Genomic DNA, 20,704 nt, shown 5'->3' with positions numbered 1-20,704 from the left:
GGACCCCTTTTGCCTTTTATTGGTTAATCCCTCTCACGTGACCGGTCACTTTCCTAATTATCATACTTACGCATGCGCAGTATTACCAATGAGTCCGATTTTCATAGAAACCTAAATTCACGCTACACCTGGGTCGATTCCTGCCCCGGTATATACACATGTGGATTGTGTTTTCAGTCCCTACCCGATGTCCTGGGTTTTCCCCAAATATTCCTCTGGAGTTTTCCTCCACCCCCTAAAACTGTAATTTCTTCTCGTCTCCTCTCTGCGCCGGGTTTGTTTTTCTTCAGGTTTGCGAGCTACAGTGCCTATACTGTATTAACTATTACTAGGGCACTTTTGAGGAATCCTTTGTTATGATGAGCATTAGTGACATGAAGGCATATTGCATTGCATTGTGTTCAATAACATTCACATAGGGCCTTCACAAAATACTGAATCATTAAACTTTTGTATCCGTGTAAATATTTGAACTTATACAGTCAAACCCCTTTTTTTTTTTTTTTAGAGATACATACATTTATTTCGATGCTGCATAAAGGACGATACATAATGTTATATATTCAAATTGGCGATACATATATTTACAATAGTGAACATTAACTAAATGGCAGCATCTAGGTCCGGGGTGAAGCATAAGCTTTTGTTCCCCAGCCTGTGGTCAGACAGACAAGTGACAGACATACATGGAAAGACAGAGCACAAACACCGGTGTAAGACAGTAATCAAGGTCGTTATTATCCCTATTACATTGTTTTAGTATGCAATTAAAAATTAATTTTTTAGTTTTCTAGCAAAAATAGAGAGATTGGGTGATGATTTAAAAGAGTTATCCAGACTATTCCAATATAGAGTGCCACGTTGGACAACACTGTTTTTGGACAATGTCGTTCTACAATAATTAACATACAGATTTTTCCTAGTAGTACTGCGGGTATTATATGAATGAATGTTTGAAGTAAGTGTAAAACAGGGGTTAAAACAAGCAGGTAATGCACGATTCACATATTTATACATACATTTTCCTAAGTTAAGATGATACAGGTCAATGAATGTTAACAATTTTAAATTTGCAAATAGAGGCCCAGAGTGTTCACAATAGCCAGTTTTAAAAATTACTCGAACTGCACGTTTCTGTAGAGTAATCAGTTTGTTGCATTTAGGAGTTTGACTACCCCAGGTCAGAATTGAGTAATTTAAATACGGTAAAACAAATGAGTTGTACAAGGTTAGAAATATGCTACTAGGTAACAAATATTTTAGACGGTTCATTAGGCCTATACCAATATTTTTTTATATTTTAGCTGTTATAACGTCTATTTGATTCTTCCAAGTTAAGTTCTCATCAATATGTATTCCCAAAAATTTGGTACCCTTAACCTGATCAAGATGAGTGTCATTTAAAATGATAGGAACAGACTGAGTGTACCTTCGTAACAAGGTCCTTGGGACTTCACAATTACCTTGTTATAACAGTACCTTGTATTAACAGTAATGAAAAACAAAGGAAAATAAATACTTTTGACCTAAGATTTGCTTGTTATAAGCAGGATGTTGTATTAATTAACGCTGCTCTTCTTATCAGGGTTCAACTTTATTTGTAAATTACACAAAAATAACCAACATAGGCCTACTATCACGGTAACCGCCATATTAACCCGATTTCGCTAATTAGGAAGAAGTTGAGCATTTTGGCATGATATTTTAGATAAGTACTTTTCCACTTGGAAGGTAGGTTTGCTGGAAGAATCTGTGTACGTTACTGGCGCTCTAGCATTTAAACTTTGGGTTGATGAAATAATATGCGCACAATGTTATGAAACACAATTCATCGTCATTTTGGTCACGTCAGTCGGTCCATGTACATGTACGTACCCGTAGTATTTTTCTTACCCTTTTTTGTAAAGTACTTAATTTCTTTATTGATCTGGAACTCAGTTGTCGCATTACAGGAAGAGATTTGACCTTTTTTTAATGATGCTGTGGTCGCAGCTTACCCAAATTATACGCTTGGCAAACTGACCAAGTTAACCTCGCTCAGTACTGTGTGCTTGACAAGTTTCTGATGTTTACAGTGTAATGAGGATGCAGACGGTATTTTTTTGTCATTCATATTCGCCTTGAACAAGGCCAGAAGCCACTCTGGGCACAGGGCTAGAAGAGAAATAACAAAGAAGAGTATAGGTACTCGGGAAAACTGAAGGTAGGAATTAACATTCCTCTTCAAACAGGACAATTCATAGGTTGGAGGGAAACAAGCACCAGGCAAGGAATTCCAAGGAGATGCAGCACGTGGGAAAAAAAAGCTATTGCAATAGATCCTTTTGTTCATCTGCAACAGTATATGGATGAGAACAGGCAGACAAACGAGTTCCTCTCTCAACATTTTGATTGGAGGAACCTGGTTGGATGGACCAGTGGAGCAGTGATCATGAAAATATTTGTAAAACAAACAGTACGGCTTATTAAGGCATGGCGTACGTTACGTCACGATTCTGGTAGGTCTTGAATGAAATTTCGGTCTTGAACGATATTTTATTTTCGCTTTCATATACTGTAATGCAAATACATGTAATACTGTTTTTGCATAGGTGGCCTATATCGAATCTTATCTCGGACGAAAAATGGGTCTGGGACAGTTTTCGGTGGTCTTGATGAATTGATGCTACTTTGGCATTCTATTTACACAGCCTGCGCATCTCTGGCGCAAACTAGAGAATCACTCATTTTGTGACAGATCCACTTCTACCAAGCTACCGGCACCAAGAGCCTCTCGAATCTCCTTCACATCTTGACTGTTGAGGGAGCAGTGCCTTAAAACGAGCTTTCGGAGTAGTTTGAGATTCTTCAAGTGCTTGTACCAAACTGCCTTGTAACCTGTAAGTGTACTGCCACTGAGATTCATCTCAATCAAGTCGCCCCTCTTTGTCATTGTTTCTAGGATGGTGTCTATGGCTTCGCCGCTCAAGGAACAGCCACTCAGATTCAGAATGATTCCACCATTAGTTATAGCCACAAGATTGGTTTCCGACAGAAGCGTGTTTGTGATGAAATCGAACACACCGTACTCGTGACTGATCACACACTCCTGAATATTTGGCATTTGTCCAACGGCCAAAGCAAGATGCGATAGATCCTGTAGTTCTGATCGATATTCATCAAACGTAAGTCTCCGAAGATTCTTCAGTTGTTTCAAATGCGGACACCACACCGCCATTGAATTTTCGAGCTGATAGCTGAAGATGAGATTTAACTCAACCAAATTGGTTGCACTGCTCAGTAACTCAATGACATGTTTGAGAACTGAAGCAGAAGTGATCCGACAATGTATGTCAAATTTGTGGAGAGGTTTCATCTGCTCTAAGTAGCACCTGGGTGCAACTGGGTCCCCTTCTACGTCAGGTGAAGAAAGATACAACTCCATCAAGTTAGGTATTTTTCTCAATGATGCTGCGACTTGCATCAAATCTCCCCCAGTCAGTGAGCAGTGCTTCAGATTTAACTTCTTGAGGTGTTTGCAGTCCTCCAACTGATTGGACCACTGTGAAGCTGAGCCACTGATTGATTCGTTCAAAGACAAATTTATTTCAACCAGCCCGGTCAGATAACTCACTGAGGTGAATATTTGAGTCACATCAGTGCCTCCCAGACTACAGTTACTCACGTCCAGTCTTTGAAGACACTTACAATACCTCAAGTGAGTAAAACATATATTCCCAGAGCACTGCATCTCATTGTTGGAGGAGAGATCTAACTCGATTAAACCGGGAAGCTCAGAGAGGGACAAAAGAACTTGCCTCCAATCTTCAGGCATCAGTGAGCAATACTTCAAGGTCAAAGATTTAAGAGACTTCAAGTGTGTCAATGAAGGTGACCATAAGTTTGCTGAACCACTGAGAGTCTTGTTGTGCGATAGATCAAGCTTGGTTAGGGTGGTTGCCTGGCTCAACGAAGATGCAACATTGCTAACATTAGTCGCTGTCAAAGAGCATCTGACGAGGTTTACTTGCTCCAGATTTGTCATAGCCCCCGCTGAGTGCTCTAAATCTTCGCAGAACTTGCCAACTTTGCAACTCTGCAAGTTCACTGACTGCACCTTGGCTAAGTAAGGTTTTGTCTCCTTTTTAGTCGAGATAGCGACTGATTCCATTACGAAGGAGAATGCATGTAAACTATCACGGTCCCAATCACTGAGACTGATTTCTGTAGTGAGAACTGAACTCACGAAGTCTACTGGTGGTAATGTCTTGGACTGACTCTCCAAACAACATGAAAGGGCCAACTTCGTGCGCCTCGTCTCATGCTGCTCACGAGACAACATCTTCGACACAGGTGCATAGGCCTCCTTCTGCTCTGTAAAGAAACACCTCTCAAGCATCCGTAAAATGATCTGACTGCACGCATCATTGTCACCGCAACAGAACCGCAGTAGGTACTCGTACTCATCCAACCTGTCAACCTTATCAAAGGTTTTCTGAAACTCATCTTCCGACAAGGTGTGCAAATATTTTGCGGCGCAGTATTCCTGAATTGTCTTGTGGATGAACTGTATGCTGTTGTAGACCTTGAGCCCCTGACCAATTTCCCTTTGCTTCGTCAAGATACCCACCTTAACGGCCGCGTCCAGTGCACTCTTCTCAAAATCTCGTTCTCCAAAGCAGAGCAATTGATCGGGAGAAAGGAGACCCACTAAGGCCACTTTTCCCAGTGCGATAACCACGTCTGACATCTCTTCTGGCGACATGTCTGCTTTTCTTCGGAATACATACTGTATCGCCTGATCGTAAAGTCGAGTGGTCGTCTCCGGGAGTGAACCGTTGTTTCGCCAGAGCAGACACATCAACAGCAGAAGCATGGGGCTTTTTGCAAGGTCAGACGAAACACCGGAAGACTGAATTTTCTCAACCAAACCCACAGCACTGACAGGTTCTGTCGAGAAGAATCTTGTCACATACTCTTGGATGTTATCTGAGCTGAAGCCTGAAACCAACACGTGAGTGAATGGATCCTGGATCAGCTGTTTTGACATCAAACTATTGATGTGGGATGGTCTTGTTGTCACCACTACCCAACATTCTCTGCAAATCTTTCGATTGATAATTCCCAGGACAGACTCGGGACAGATCTTGGCAGTGGACATCGTGAACTCATCGAAGCCATCCAAGAGGACAAGTATGCCATTGGGATAGCTGTGAATGAACTCCTTCAAAGCTAACCTGTCTATTTTCGTGTCGTGATCTAAAAGTTGGTCAAAAATCGCATCAATGAGCTCTGAATTGTGTTCCAGCGCGCACATTTTTAGCACAAAGACAAGTTTGAACATGCGCAGCGCCTGACTGAACGCAGCCCAATCATACGCCATCTTGTCAACCAAAGTTGACTTGCCTCTTCCAGCTAACCCGTTAAGAATTGCCCGTTTGATAGCATCACCCTCCTTGGTCTTAAAGAAGAAAATATCTTGGTAAGATTCTAGTTCCAATCTAGAACAGACCACACCCTCCCCCATGCTCTCCAGCAGTAATGTGGTGTAGATATCCATAATATGTTTGGTGTCGTCATCGACCCAAGGGATCATCTGAACGTAGCTACCCGTGCTTTTGTAATGTGACTTCAGGGCTGCCTCGCAACTGTTTGCAGCCGTGTGCATTTCTGCGTAGGTAACAACTCGTTCCGGTACTTGATGATGTCTCTTGAACGGCTGAGAAGTATCTGCATGAGTACAGCATGACAAATGCACAAAATGTCAATAATTCAATCTTTCGTACAGTTGAGTTTACTGGCGACTGAGACAAAATATGTGATGCGATCAAGCTAAATGAGTCTTTGTCGGGAATTTTCATTTGGAGATACAGGCCAAAATAGGGCTACTTCGTCACATCACCTCATCACATCTCTTGGTGTTCCGAGTTCCATATTTTTAAAACTAAAGATGGTATCAGCATGCAGTTTTCACAGAGGTAATGCTGAGACTGTGCTCTTTTCAAATCTGTAAAAAAAAATTGACCAGACTCGACAAACGACTCATTTAGCTTGATCGCATCACATATATCGTTCACATTTCGTTCGAGAACATTTGAGATCTCTGATCATAACAACTAGGGCAGCAGATTCGGGGTGGTCTTTTCAGCAAAACTCTCAAGACAAGTGTCCAGTAGATGTCTTTTCAAAGATTCAAAATGAAATACAGATGGGATTAGTTCAACCACATTAGCATTTAATGCTCCCGCAAAGGTGGTAGTGTCCTGCCCGTCTGTTTTCCTAATTTTAGGCTAAACCTGAGACACATCTTATCAATCAGAATGCCTCTTTAACACAGGATTACGTTACCTTGTGTTGAAGGACTCGGTCCTTGCGTACATGGTTCAGTCGATGAGCATCCGGGAATCTCTGGCACCTGGTTTGGCGGGGCATCTAAATAAATATAGTCAAAACAAATTGAAGGTAGTTGGTGAAGTAATGGTTGTGAAGTGGAGTGGAACCGCTTTCCATTTCTTTAAAGGCACATTTGGAGGATGCCTCAAGCACATCGTGAACGAATTTCCTTCGCAATCAAGCTTTAGAATAGAATCCAATCAATCAAACAGTGCGCGCTGACCTATGTACATTACGAATTTTGGTCAGGTACCGTGACCGCATTCTAGCCCAGTAAGCAAAATCCATGCAATGTACATATGTTAATTAATCAAATTAAATGAAATCAAATTAAATTCAACTAATTAACTGGGCAGCCCATGTAGTAGAATCCACTGGTCTCCCTTGGAATGGAAACTAGTAAAGAGGAGACAGTTTTAGAGATGCGAGGAAAACCGTACAAGAATATTCTGGGGACAACCCACGGAATCAGGCAGGGACTGAAAACCCAATTGGCCCAGGCAGGCATCAAACCCACTACGACATCCTTACACCACAAATCAAAAGTAAGCGGGCAGCGACTTATTTTCAAAGTCAGAACAATACAAGATTAAGGGTATTCTTTATTAATGTTTACCTTTTGGATTAGCTGTTACATTGTAATGGATGTTGACCGTTCCAGATACTGGGGCGTGGAATGATGGGTTGTAGTCACCAGGAACATTGACACTCCCGGTGGAGCAAATCTGCGCCGACTTGGATTCCAGTGTTAACTGAGTCAGCTGAGACGCCATGTCTAGTGATACTGGAAGGTAAAACAGACCATTACACAGTTATCACAGGTGTTTATATCAGTTGGGCATCCATTTTTTTTTTTTTTTTTTGGGGGGGGGACTTATTGGAGGCAATGTACGACTCGGACTTTGGACACTAGTGGACAACTATAGGTGGCGCTTTCATGGCAGCATATTGCCGACAGCCACACGATTTTGCAAACAGGAAGGGTTTTATAGACAAAAAAAAACCATCCAATTTCATGACTCTATTGATAACCACATAATTCCGTGCTTACCGCCTCCATTTTGTGCTAACCTCGCTAGCAGTAAAATTCTGTGCTGGTTGCACACCGGCAGATAGGCATAAATCCATCCGCTGAGCCATGAATAAAAGTTGTACCCTCAAAATAGTCTATATTAGAGAGTTCTGAGAGCCGTAAAATTGGGGAATTGAAGAGATATGGCAATAAACCTCTGGCCCGGACTTGGGGCTTCCAATTCGGAGCATTTTGGGTACAATTGAGCTCAAAAGTGGCGCTATTTGGCCATGTTGTGGAGGGATCGTATTTCAAGATGGCTACCTTTCCGCTTTGGGAAAATAGGGGTCGTCTTCTTTGGATGAGAATTTCTCAGAAAGTCAACCCACCAAAAAATTACATGTTGATCGTCGTCATTTTTCTGTGCAGCTTAAATAGCTGTGAACGTTCTAAGTATTTTTAAAAAAAAATAGAGTATGTGAATTTAGCACTAATGTCTATGGGAATTTTAATGCAGGGTTGCACCCTGCTAACATTGTCAGCGCAGAATCCTTAGTTACGGGATGTACGCATGCGCAGAAGCCAACATTCCTTGTTACCCGTGAAATATGCTTATCGCACGCACATAATTTTCTGCTACAGTAATTAGCTGGGATTTTTCGCTGAGGCAAAAAAAAATCTTCGATTTCTGGTATTGAGCTTGCCCCAAAAGTGGTGCCGCGACGCAAATGTCGGCTGATGACCGCCAATGGTGCCTGACTAAAATTTAGTGCAAACTATATGGGAGCCCAGAGAAGCCACATAAAGCTTATACTCGATCGTAACCCCATCTAAATACATGTTAAAATTGTGCACCAGCAAAATTCCAGTCAAACCAGTGAGTTTGGTGGTTTTGAGACATCACCTTATGATTGAGAAAATGAGCCATGAAATTGGGACCCAGTTCTATGGTACTTTGGTTGTACATTATTTGTGTACAAGCATTACATTCACCGTGTGGACTTCCGAACAAAAGGTGTCTACATAAACCAGGTAGCAGCGACGTCCACGTCCACACAATGTTTCCCCCTTTGCAAAACAGGTAGAGGCATTTTGGGGTTAGGTTTATTTGTGGCAAATTTTTAGAAAAACACTAAAGGGAATCATATAAAAGAATTTGGGATAAAAGGGTTTTTACAGTGTGAGTAAAATGCGTTTTTTTCACTAGTTTTGTTAACTACACGAAAACAAAGGATTGTCCACACTAGGTATGTAAAACAAGCATAGATGGCCTAGCACAGCAAGATAGGAATAAAAGCGAATATGCCATGTGACTCGCGCTCGGCTAATCATGATACAGAAATTGTGGCTGAGGGTTTTTTTTTTTTTTTTTGAATAGTTTTGCTTTTCTGGGAAGGGAAAGCGCCCCCTTGCCCCCCTCCCATTCCCTCGCGACCCTCATAATGACTGAAATGTGTATTTTCTTTCAAAATGAGTTTCATACCTTGTGTCTCTGGTCTGGCTTGCACCATTTGTCGTGTTTCATTTTGAGTGACACCGGTGTTTGCTTGTTTCCGTTCCGTTTCCTGTTGTTGATTTCCACTCGCCTGTGTCTCTTGGGTTGGGCTGCAGCGTTTTCTTGGATCCTTGTCGGCCATTTTATGCCTAAAAAAGAGTTGGAACTTTACATGGTGGTAGTGTATATAGGAACATCATGTGGAATAATCCCCTTTGAGAAGAAGTGATGCGGTTCTAGAAAGAACCGGTTAGTTGTGAAACACACAACCAACCGGTTTCTTTTAAGAACCGAACTTCTTCTCCAAAGAGACTGAGTAATCCACATGTTACCGCAAACCCGACTATTATATTAGGCCTAGCCTTGAACAAAATTGCATAAAGGTTTGTTTGTTTGTTTGTTTGTTTGTTTGTTTTTTTAAATAACAGTAACTAGACTACGGTTAACGTTGCTACCGTTTGAAGGGGATCTAAATGTTAATCCCTTTTAATAGGTGATGCTGGGTGGTGGTTGTTGTAAGGGACCATCCAGAATTTTCAATGTTTTAAACTTTCGACTTTTTTTCCAAATTATTTTGACCCCCCCACCCACATCTAATTTCGATTAATAAAAAACTGAACATGTACATGTACATGCACTTGCATGTACAGTGTGTACATATACTTGAACATGTACATGTATACCCATGTTCATGTTCATGTGTACCCATGTACATGTGTGTCTAGTTCAGAGACGGCGTGAAGTTGTCGGTCATCCTCTTTTGCAGTGGTGGCCTTCAGTTTTCTTGTGTTTTACCAGCTGATATGCTGTTTGGAAAGACAGGTTGCAGTCTTGGAAGCCACAAAGATGACCGTGGTTTTGTCATTTTCTGGATTAGCCCCATAAATGTGGCCAATTTACTGGACTGCCTCCGTAAATAAAGGTTACACTGCCAGTGCCACCATGTACAAAAACATGTCGAACTTTGTCAAATTTTGATTTTCACATTTAGGCTTAGTGTGTAGTTTATTTTTGCTGTAGAGGCATACTCACCCTCTTTATAGGCTAATCAGCCTGAAAGTGCTGCTTTTTCAGGTGTCTATTTTTCGTGACATTTCCAGATTTGTTTGCACACGTTTGCGTATCAAAATTTCAACATTATTTTTCGTAAAATTTCATGTTGAAATTTTGATACGCAAACGTGTGCAAACAAATCTGGAAATTTCACGAAAAATAGACACCTGAAAAAGGCAGCACTTTCTAATTACCCTATAAAGGGGGTGAGTATGCTTCTAAAGCAAAAATGAACTACAAACTAAGCCTAAATGTGAAAATCAAAATTTGACAAAGTTCGACATGTTTTTGTATATGGTGGCAGTGTAGCCTTTATTTACGAAGGAAGTCCAGTAAATTGGCCACATTTATGGGGCTATTTCTGGATGAGGTGGATGACATGTGACATACGAGGTTGTGCCTGTCACGTGAGGTAGCTGAGAAAAACATTCCCTCGTACCCCCTGCCCTGTTTGCAGGGCGGGGTACGAGCGAAAAAAAAATCAGGTTTGGGCAGTCATCACATCACAGGCTGCGGTCCTCGTAGTCTTGGAGTCCAGTGGTTGAATAGTCAAGTTTTTATAGCGATTGGTAATCGACACCCGCGGCGTGTTATAGAGCCGATCTATCTAGTACACCTGGTACCCTGCTGCCTCTGCACGGCCTAACCGCTAGAAACGCCCGGCATCCAAGTCTACCTTCTCACGCCACAGTGGGTCTATATATGCATGACGTACATGTACAGTACATACAGGGGACCAAGTTGAAAAAGAAACACGCTTGCGCGTTGTTCAGGTCAAAAGATCTATCTTTCTTTGTTTTTTTAATCCTTTTTCCATGGAAAGTGAATTTCGATTTTCAATTATTTAGCTTGACCCACCATCCACAATTTGGAAAAAAGATCGAAATTTTAAAACATTGAAAATTCTGAATGGCCCCTAACATCACTTTTTGATCCAGTTAATTACTTTATATACTAGACCGACTTGAAGTCCAAAACTAAGGTTTGGCAAAGTTTCACAATACGGAACTGCTATACAAAACTCCTGAAATGCTTAAACTCAACAATGGAGGCGTGTTTCATGCTCTACACGACACGTAGCCGTTGATGAGATACCGAAATTATTATTTATAGCATGCCCTCCAAACACGTCAAGAGGAAGACAGAAAAAACATAAACGCGTCTGCGGTACTGAAAGTAACTGCATAGGGTCAACATCACACCAAATTGAAACTTGAAGTCAAAAATGGATGATCTGCAATCCGAACCAGCCGCACTATGACTGAGAAAAAAAGGCCAACAATAGTTCTTGCAGGTTTGTTCGATATTGTGGCCGTGTTTCGAAAACTGCATGTAATTCGCTTTTGGATGGAATTGGACATAGCTTCGTTAAACTACACACAGTGTGACAGTTCTTTAAATACAAACTTCCTGCAAACGGTTCTACACTGCTTAAATAATACCTTGTGAAACGGTAATAGTTTATAAGTGGTAACATCCTGTATGTGGAAAATAAAACATGCAAAGGATGCTTGAAATGTTTGGGTTGCCAGGTCCAACGGTTGCCAGTTTGTATGACGTTATAAGCACTGCACTGACAGGGGAACATGATAGGAAGTCGGTAGTTTCCGGGTTGGTATATGCATGGTGGGCCCATCCATAGGCAATCCCATTTTGCTTTGGGTCGGTTAAATGTACTTTTGTTGTAGATTTCTGAAAAACTGCACTATTATTATATAATCAGATACATGAATAAAAACTTGGCAATATACGAGTGAATTTGAATGCTTTTAACATAGAGCAATGAAATATGCTTTTTAAGAACCACCATCCGTAACTCACAACTATTAGTAAAGAATGTTTCATTGAAGTTTTGTAGGCCTATCCTATATCCAGTATATTAACACACCTTGTATCGTGAATGTGATCAGAACAGCCTCGTACACAAACTTAGGGAGAACTGCACCGGGGTATCACAATCTCCGACTCTCTCATCGAGAGCGAGTAAGACAGCTTGGCATCATCAAGTTATCCCATCATAGCACTACTATATGCAACAATATTTTCTCCGTAATTACGAGAAAGCTTAAGTGAAGTAAACGCCGCACCCACACTCACTTCCAATAGCGTAGAAGTTACTTTGGTTTATTTCCTCGCTTTTATTTCCTCGTTCTGGCCATGACCTAGTTTGCATGGACACATAACGCCAATCTCGCCCCTGTGAGGGCGCTATTGATAAGCAGGGGAGCTTGCCATCTTTCACCTCTTTCTGTCGCGATGAACCGGATTGGACATGTTGGAAAATGCGCCGTCACTCAGTGGGACGAGAATTTGATGCGCGTTTCTTTATCATTGCAATTTGTTTGTGTTATTGGATTAACAACTCTTCTTCCGAAAAAAGCATGAAACAGTTTCGTAAAAAAAAAAGAAAACACAAACTTGCACCAAAATTAACGGATAACAAAAAAAAAAGAACAAAACACCCACTTGAGAATGTTAAGCAGTTACGGCAAGTGCCAAATTGTTAGCTCCGTTGGGCCTTATGCACGAGTTGGCCATTTTTGTCGAGTTCCCCGAATTAATTTCATTGTTTGTTGATTATTGAATAAGATGGAGCCAGACTATTTATGCAGGCATAATGCAGCCGTATGTTACTGGGTTTCTTATCTGGCTTTAAACATTAGGGAATGTTTAATTACACGTTTGAAATTATTTATTGAAGCAGGCTGGAATCAATTAGTAATTTACTTGCTATTATTTCGCTTCAAAAGTTCCAAAAATTAAGAGTTTACCTCAATTTCAATTCAATATGGCCGACTTGTGCATTGCAATCAAAGCGCAGGTTTATCTGTACACTTTACAAACAATGCATTTGGAATACGCGCTCAAAATCAAATGAAAGGTTTAAGAATGACACCAATGGATGAATTAAAAGCAATTATTTATTTAAAGTTTGCAAAAGTTCTTGTTTTTATTTCATATTCCAAAAATATAACACACATTCCCATCTTGACTATTAAAGTCACGTAGGATCATTTACAATCACTCGGAAAAGCGCCTGAAGATTTAATGACAGGAACCTGATTAAAGGTGAAGATGGGACTGGTCTCAAATACTATATGTGAAATTATTCCGCCTGACACAGCATCGTTTGGAAGAAAACTAAAATTGAGGATGGTTTCGAAATGGGATACATACGAGCTCACTTTCTTCTGACCGTTGGCAACACAATCCATGTTAAAAGACCCGTATATTGTGCATGCGTTTTCTCTGTTTTATATCAAAATGTATGGTATACACTGAGCAGAAACTTCAAGGAGTTGGGTCGTAACGCAGCCTATACAAAAGATTTGGAGCAATCTTGTTGCTTAAAACAAAGAAAATGAACTACGTACCTTTAAGCTTACAAAAACTTTCAAAATTGCACTCTTTTTCTGGCCTTGTGGCATAACATTGTTCACGAAAACAAATACCAATAAAAGCAAAAAAATCGACTACAAAAAAATATAACACACGATATACTGATATTCAAAATACAAAATCTCATTCGTTGGTCAACCTAAAATATGAAAAATTAACCAGTATGTTTTCGACTTACACATGTAGAATTTTACATTTCTTGGAATTATAAGCAGTCTGTTCCTTTTTTTTGTTGGGGGGGGGTGTTAAATGTCGAGTTATTATCCCTTTCAATACTATCATCGTCGTAAGTGGACGTTTCATGTAGGTATTGAAAATAGCGTAAAATTACAAAGTTTTTAAACTGTTACTTGCTGGTTTGCAAGGGTATGTTACGGCTGAACATACCCATCAATCCAGGACATGCAACTTGACTCAAAAACCACCTATATGGTGTGCATCGCAACCGGGTACCCGAGTATACCCGACCACTGATGTCAGGAACCAGTTCCAGATTATGTAATCGGTTACGCCCATACCCAATTTTATAAATTACTTAACAACTTATAAGACAATGTCAAAGAACTAATTTGAATGCCATTTTGTGTGTTTTTTTTTCAAATTAAAAGCCAGGCTACATGTTAAACCAACACTGATTTCACGTTGATATGTATTTGACGCGCGACAGATGACGCTCGTGACAATTGTAGTTTACACCATAAAGCTATGAAAACCCTTCACACAACTTCCGGGATTTGAATTTTGCGGTTGGGTTTCTTTTACATGTACCCGGGTATCCGTACTTTTCTCAAATAGTTTACCGATTCCCGTACTCACGGAAATGCACACCACTTAATCCAACATATTATGTAGTAAAATATTCATATTTTGAAAACTTTACAATTTTAACGTTATGGTAGTGATATTCCTTTAACACATGCATCTGAATTTTTAGCATGCTTTTTTCCTTCAAATCAAAACATGCAGGAAAACTGAATTGATATCACGTGATCATAATCACATGATTACATGCAGCATTGTTGCAGTCGATGACTTGTTTACCGCCATCATCCAAACCACTTGACGAGTAGGATACTAAACATAGTGAGTATCAGAGTGACTAAACCTAAGGTGTGGATGTTGCCATGGTTACAGTATGACTCCTGACAGCATACTTGTGTCACAGTCTCTGGGGGGTCTGATCCAGGCACTGGTTTGTCATAGTAGGTCTCGCACGGGCCGGGTTCCCGTAAGTCCGAGTAACAGCCTCGCCTGATCTGCTCCACCCCTCCCTTATATGTGCGTTTCTGTCACAATTTAGAAACAATATTCAACAATGTTATGATAAGCCTATAACCAATATCATGTAAGCCTGAAGTGTTTATAGTCTCAGTCCCTATAAGCCCCATTTTGTTATATTTTTCGGTTGGAAGGTATCCTGCTGTCTCCAATTAAAGATAATGCGTCTTGACATGTGAGGGATTATAGAAACTGTTATCTGCAACGGGAAAAACACTCTCTGATTTCCCTAGGTAGTTCTGACGACCCTCTTGCTAATCTGTGTACAATTTGCCGTGAATATGATCATGTTGTGTTTTCATGTCATTGTGTTTGCGCTTGAGGAAGGAAGTGCACATTGAAATCGCAATCAGAGTGATTGCTGCATCTAATCGATTGCTGGCTAAATAATCCCCTTCATCTTATTGGTGGATCGTTGATCACGTGTCATTGAATTATTCGTCCCAACCCACGGCCCAGCCGCACTGTAAAACACAAAAGTTATATCCATGGTAAATGGAACTTCAATATTGCACGGTCACACTATAAACCTTTATCATAATGCCACCATTTCAGTCGTGTTCCCTGTATCCAATAAAAGTAATGAATGATAAATGTTTTATGTGCAAAAAGGAACCACGTTCATTTGAAAGGGAAAAAATCAAGATGGCCGCAACATGATAATGTTCTATTGCTTGCGTTCTGATGCTGTACATTGCTGTTCAGTACCAGTTTACAAGTTACCAGTCAGATAATAACGAATGTTTCACAAAAGTTACGCACCATGCACATGGAGTCGCAGGTGATATTAGCTGATACTGCCGAATTGATGGGATCGTTACAGTGTGCACCGACGACTGCACTGGCTACAGTGCGGTAGGTACACGCATAGCATATGATATCAGAGGGCTGTGCATCCTGTGAGTTGGTGATCACTGCAAGAATTGACAGAGAAAATCGTTGGAAATGTTTAAGCTGAAAGAACGGTAGGGCTGCATAAATAAATAATAATAATCGGCATTTAAGAACGCCCTTTTTAGTAAACTAAATCACGGCGCTTACAGTATTGTTATTACCCCTGATCATTGGGCCAATTAAACATTCCAAATACCATCTCAGCTCCCTGGGGAGTATACAGCTCAATGCTGCATGTTAGGCGCAAGCAAGCAAAATCGATCACATATCCATCTCTGCCCTCACGGGTACCCATTTACTCCTGGGTGGAGAGAAGCAATGAGTGACAAAGCGCCTTGCCCAAGGGCGCACGCACCATGACCCCGCCAGGACTCGAACCCACGACCTGCAGCTTTACCCGCAGACCACGAATCAGTGCCCTTAACCACGAGGCCACAGCACTCCACATAAATAAATAATCATGGGCAAATTAAAATTCAATTAACTAATAATGAGAATGCTCGTCGCACTCGATATTTCCATGGAAGTGGGGCTGTGTTGTAACTTAATTACGCTGTGTCCGAATTAAGGTTGCGACTTGAAACTACACCACTTCTCATTGACACGTGTGCATGGGCGTCGCGAGGGGGGGGGCAAGGGGGGCACTTGCCCCCCCCCCCCCTGGAAAAGCAAAAAAAAAAAAAAAAAAAAAAGGAAGAAAAAAAAAGAAAAAAAAAGAAAAGAAAAAGAGGCGCAAAGACAAAGTGGTGTAAATTTAATGATTTTTTTTGGGGGGGGGGGGCAAAATGTCCCTGCCCCCCCTCTAAAACTGATAAATCGAGAATGTGTTGAGAAATGCAAGCATTTTTTGGCAAATTTTTTTTTTGCCCCCCTCTAGAAAAAAACCTGGCGACGCCCATGCACGTGTGTAATTTCAAGTCTTGCGAAGCATCATGGGTATAATGAAAGGATATTGCTTAATGAAGTCCACTTATTAGAAATTGGCCACTGAGTACATGGATGGAACAAGAAAACAATATCATGCATAATGCCAACTTAATATTATGAAATGTCGGCCTTGTTAAGTAGCGATAGCTTTGTACACTTTGAACGTGTTACAGCCAAGAAACAGATATACTCACATGGTAACGTTAGCCACGTGACAATCACCAACGACGTCACTGAAAGGGTTCTCATTTTGCCTGATAAGAAAAAAAGAAAGTGCATTTAATTCCAACGCTTGAGACACGATTTTATCATCAGCGTGAATATCAAGTAAGACAATTTCAAGTTGTAGCCATCAGATAACGGCCGTTATTATAACGTCTATTTTATCACTAATTGGCGCCAAATTGCTCCTTAACTGTCGGGAATGCTTCTTTTTTTTCCTTGCACGTATAATAAACTGCGTGCAACTTCAATGCCGAGGAATTCTGACGTTGGCAACTGCGCTAAATGTTCAAGAAATCACAAACCTATGTTGCTGCCTTGTCACCAAAACGAGGGTGTACACGTATGGGCTGCCGAGTTTCACCTTCTCACAAGAAATCACAATTCGTTTAATGCGCGTAGCCTATTGACCTACATGCAACAGATTTGTTGAATGTCTGAAGACAAGATTGATCTTGTTATTTGGCAGTACACTACGTGTTCCGTGTCTGCAGCACATCGGATGTGTGACGACATTGCGAGTGTAGTCATCATTTCTTATAAATTAACACACAAAGCCGACACAAAGAACCAGCCTGACACCGCCTGACTAGTATGCATTAGTCATTAATCCCAGTGGACCAAACAGCCGTCGGGTCATACTCCACGCCATGGCTACCGTCGGAAGTATTTTTTTTTCTTTTTGCTGTTCTGTATGATTTGGGGTTCGTCTGATTCTGGAGTTGAGGGCAACTTGCAAAACCAATTAATTGCTTTCAAATGATATTGTCTGATTAAGATACCATGGAAGTTTATAAATTGAAAGGAATTATGGACAGATAAAGTCAAACAGCCTGAATTTAAATTCGGGTCAGGGATATTCCACGGTTGCGCTCCCGCAAGCATAGGCGACCTGGTCTGAGGACATGTGCTAAATTTAAAGGGCCCATGCGATGTATTATTTTAATGCAGTCCTTATAAATGCACCTTTGTGTCCCATTTAACCTAATTTTCAATTATCGTTTTGCCATTTTCAAGAGTATTCCGTGCCTTTTTTGGTTTTTTTTTTTATGCTAAAATGCGAATTTCCATAACCATGAGCAATAGTGTGATGTCGTTTCAGGCAGAAACCTCAATATTACAGATATTTCAGCAAAATAAAGTTGCCAGATTTTTGGATATTTTTTTCGGTGATTCATTGGTGTGTCAGTACATGACCAAGGGTGGATGGGGGGGGGGGGGAAACGGGGGCCATGCCCCCCTCCAAAAGAAACCCCGAACCCATTGAAAAAAAAATGTTTAAGTGACGTCGCAATAAAGGCAGGCACTGCGTATACTGCCATCTTTTCCTTAAAAAAGGGTCAAAGTGGTCAGATTTGCCTCAGATCGCACCACAGAGCATCTAGAATCCGATAACATTTCGGGGCCCATAAGCGGGCCCCGAACCCCACGCCGTAATATTTTGTACCCAATTTTTGGGGGACCCAAACCTTTTTTTTTGGTGCCCCCCCCCAAAAAAAAAATTATTCTGGATCCGCCCTTGTACATTGACAGTGGGCCAATGAGCAAACATTCCTCACAAATAATGTTTTCAGTATATTTTGGGGTTCTCAATTTGAACAGAAAACCCAAAACCCAAAACAGTTTCTTCCTGAAATGACATCACGGCAACATAATGTCTGGCAAAGCATGTGCATGGGATGTCGCCGAGACTGTGTGTTAAATGGAGATATGCATACAAGTACATGCACAAGTACATGCACATGCAGAAACGCCTACGTGGTTTCTTTTGTATTCTTTTTCAGATTTTATATTGATTTAATTTATTGAATTTTCATTTAAATATTTCAGTTCATTCATTTTCTTTGAATTGTTTACTTCATTTATATTTAGTTTATTTGGTTTACTACTATGTGTCAGAAAGCACGGATATAAATCAAATCAAAATCAAAATCAAATACGTGAACATAAGATTGGAACGGTTTTGCATGGTGAAGACAGCAAGAAGATAGGCCTACTATTTACGATAGCACCCTAACGTGACAGTCTCTTTTTGTGAGTTAGTAATTAGGGTTCTGAGAAAAAAACGGGGCAAACTCAACGATGACGGCGATTTTTCACTGAACTGAGATTACAATTTCTTCTTCCGTTATAGTTTAACATTTCAATCAACCTGAGCATATTTTTGGAGAAACACAACGTTCAAAATGCCATTTGGGGGGGGGGGGGGGGGGGTGTGCATGAATTTCACTGCACTTTGTTATATTATCCAAGTATGTACTCGGATTAGCTTTGCCTAACAACGGCACGACGCTTTGTGTTCGTAACCATACGGCTGTTAAGTGGGTGGTCCTTGATTTTTGACTAAGGCAAAACTTGTAAAGCTGATCCATGCTAGTCTTATAATAAGAACGCACAATATTCTATTTCAAAATGCCTTGTCAATGAGATAGTGTTCATGCGTGTTATCCAAGGGACGGATCAGAGTGACAGTAACGTCATGGCCAAATTCTGCTAAATGCACTTCAAAAAAATTGTCAGATTTAGCAAAAATCTGCAGAATTCCCCAGAATTACTCGAAATGCACTTTGTACGCCTCCCCCCCCCCACATGTTATGCGGGCGAAGCTCCCACTTTTTAATGCAATGGCCCGCCCATAAAATGGTTAGAGCTAGTGATCTGATAGTTTCTAAGAGCGTACCCCGAAAAATGCATACATGTACATGTACATAATGTATATGGCTCTTAAGCCCATAAAATACGTACATTGTACGTAGGCCTATGTGTCCTTCGGCGAGATAGAGGCACAAACGGTTGACCGTTTGTGGCCACCACAAAATAACATGCACCATAAACACAGGGATCGCGAAGAAACCGAAAAAAGTTATCGGAATTATTGATAGGCTTACTCACCTGCTTTTGATAAACTGCTCAGTTTTGATGGTGCTTTGGATTGAATGTATTGTGATTGTGTATGTCAGGTGCACAACACATTGCACGATGCCCGTGCGAGTTGCTCCCTGCTGGCCCCTGACCATTTTAACAAGTTATGTCCTGCTTAAAGTATGGAGCGCCAATTGGGATTTATTATACACAGGGGCTTTTGTCAATGGTCCAACCTACACTAACTCTAAGGTTAAATAGTTTGTGCTTGATTGTTGAGTTCATATAGCTGGTGTTTGATGACAACTTTTTTTAGTGCAATGGATTGTCCTTAATAAACCAGTATGTACTGGTTAACACATGTGATGAAAGCTTGAATGGCACAAGGCAATGTAGAAGCCAATTCTGCAGAGTGTCATATTGAGACGGTGGGGCGTGATGGTCAACTGGCTGGGTGAAGACATCGATCGTCAGGTTTGGAAGACGAAGACGCCCAGATCAGGTGTTGTAGGGGGCCAAGACGACAGGATGATGTAGAATTCTTAAATACCTGCCTGGAGTATTCAAGGGCTTCGTTGCTCACCTCACCCGTGTCAATTAAAATCAAAAACATCTGTGCTATCATTCCACAGATGAGCCAAGACCGTGACCAGGAAGTGTTTAGGCAAGGCACTCTCCGCCCTCCTGTAGTAAGTAAAATTGCCTGCCTTTATTTAATTTCATTTCACAAACATTGAGTTAAATTGAGTTTCATAAGCAAAACTGGGTTTTCTTTTTTCTTGCTGAAATGCGTATCTTTTGGTATCCATTAGGGCCTACACGCAAGATTTTCGTGCTTGGGGCTTAAGCTCATGTTTGAGAAATCATCCACCACGCAAATATCATTTAATAATTCCCTTTTTAATCATTTTGAATAGGTTTTTCCGGCCAAGTTCCTGAAATATTCATTCACATCTTAAAATTGGTCATTCACTTTCGTCTGAATTTGAATGCACGATTTTCAAGTCAACGATAGCCCGTGTATTCGGTTTTGAGAAAAAACCGGCCAATTACGTTACCTGTGCATTCATTTACGCAATCATACCTTTTTAAATTGATTTCAGGTACAGCTAATTTGATTGACGGTTAATAAAAAGAAACCGCTAATCGTATCTGGTGCCGAACGCATTAAACTAAAGTGAAATAGAATG

General features: G+C 40.8%; 2 protein-coding genes across 4 annotated transcripts; both read right to left on the bottom strand.

Moving 5' to 3' along the window:
- Positions 1–497: 497 nt before the first annotated feature.
- Positions 498–12,044, bottom strand: LOC119733172 (NLR family CARD domain-containing protein 4-like). The gene is made up of 5 exons (XM_038206787.1): positions 11,821–12,044; positions 8,868–9,028; positions 6,989–7,156; positions 6,328–6,411; positions 498–5,709 (listed from the first exon to the last, which is right to left on the bottom strand). Exons 2-5 carry the CDS (start codon positions 9,019–9,021, stop codon positions 2,720–2,722), a joined length of 3,396 nt encoding a protein of 1,131 aa, XP_038062715.1. The 5' UTR covers positions 9,022–9,028; positions 11,821–12,044; the 3' UTR covers positions 498–2,719.
- Positions 12,045–13,568: 1,524 nt separating this feature from the next.
- LOC119732973 lies at positions 13,569–19,650 on the bottom strand. Of its 3 annotated transcripts, none has more exons than XM_038206583.1 (4): positions 19,545–19,650; positions 16,625–16,684; positions 15,372–15,523; positions 13,569–14,617 (listed from the first exon to the last, which is right to left on the bottom strand). In XM_038206583.1, exons 2-4 carry the CDS (start codon positions 16,677–16,679, stop codon positions 14,378–14,380), a joined length of 447 nt encoding a protein of 148 aa, XP_038062511.1. In that variant the 5' UTR covers positions 16,680–16,684; positions 19,545–19,650; the 3' UTR covers positions 13,569–14,377. The 3 variants fall into 3 exon arrangements, with proteins under 3 accessions (XP_038062511.1, XP_038062625.1, XP_038062579.1); XM_038206697.1 differs by having other exon boundaries at positions 16,625–16,686; positions 19,550–19,646; XM_038206651.1 differs by lacking the exon at positions 19,545–19,650 and adding an exon at positions 16,958–17,181.
- Between the last annotated feature and the right edge of the window lie 1,054 nt (positions 19,651–20,704).

Source organism: Patiria miniata, unplaced genomic scaffold, assembly GCF_015706575.1.
Source record: "Patiria miniata isolate m_02_andy unplaced genomic scaffold, ASM1570657v1 HiC_scaffold_1, whole genome shotgun sequence".
Taxonomy (NCBI): domain Eukaryota; kingdom Metazoa; phylum Echinodermata; class Asteroidea; order Valvatida; family Asterinidae; genus Patiria; species Patiria miniata.
This window is presented reverse-complemented; position numbering and strand designations above follow the sequence as displayed.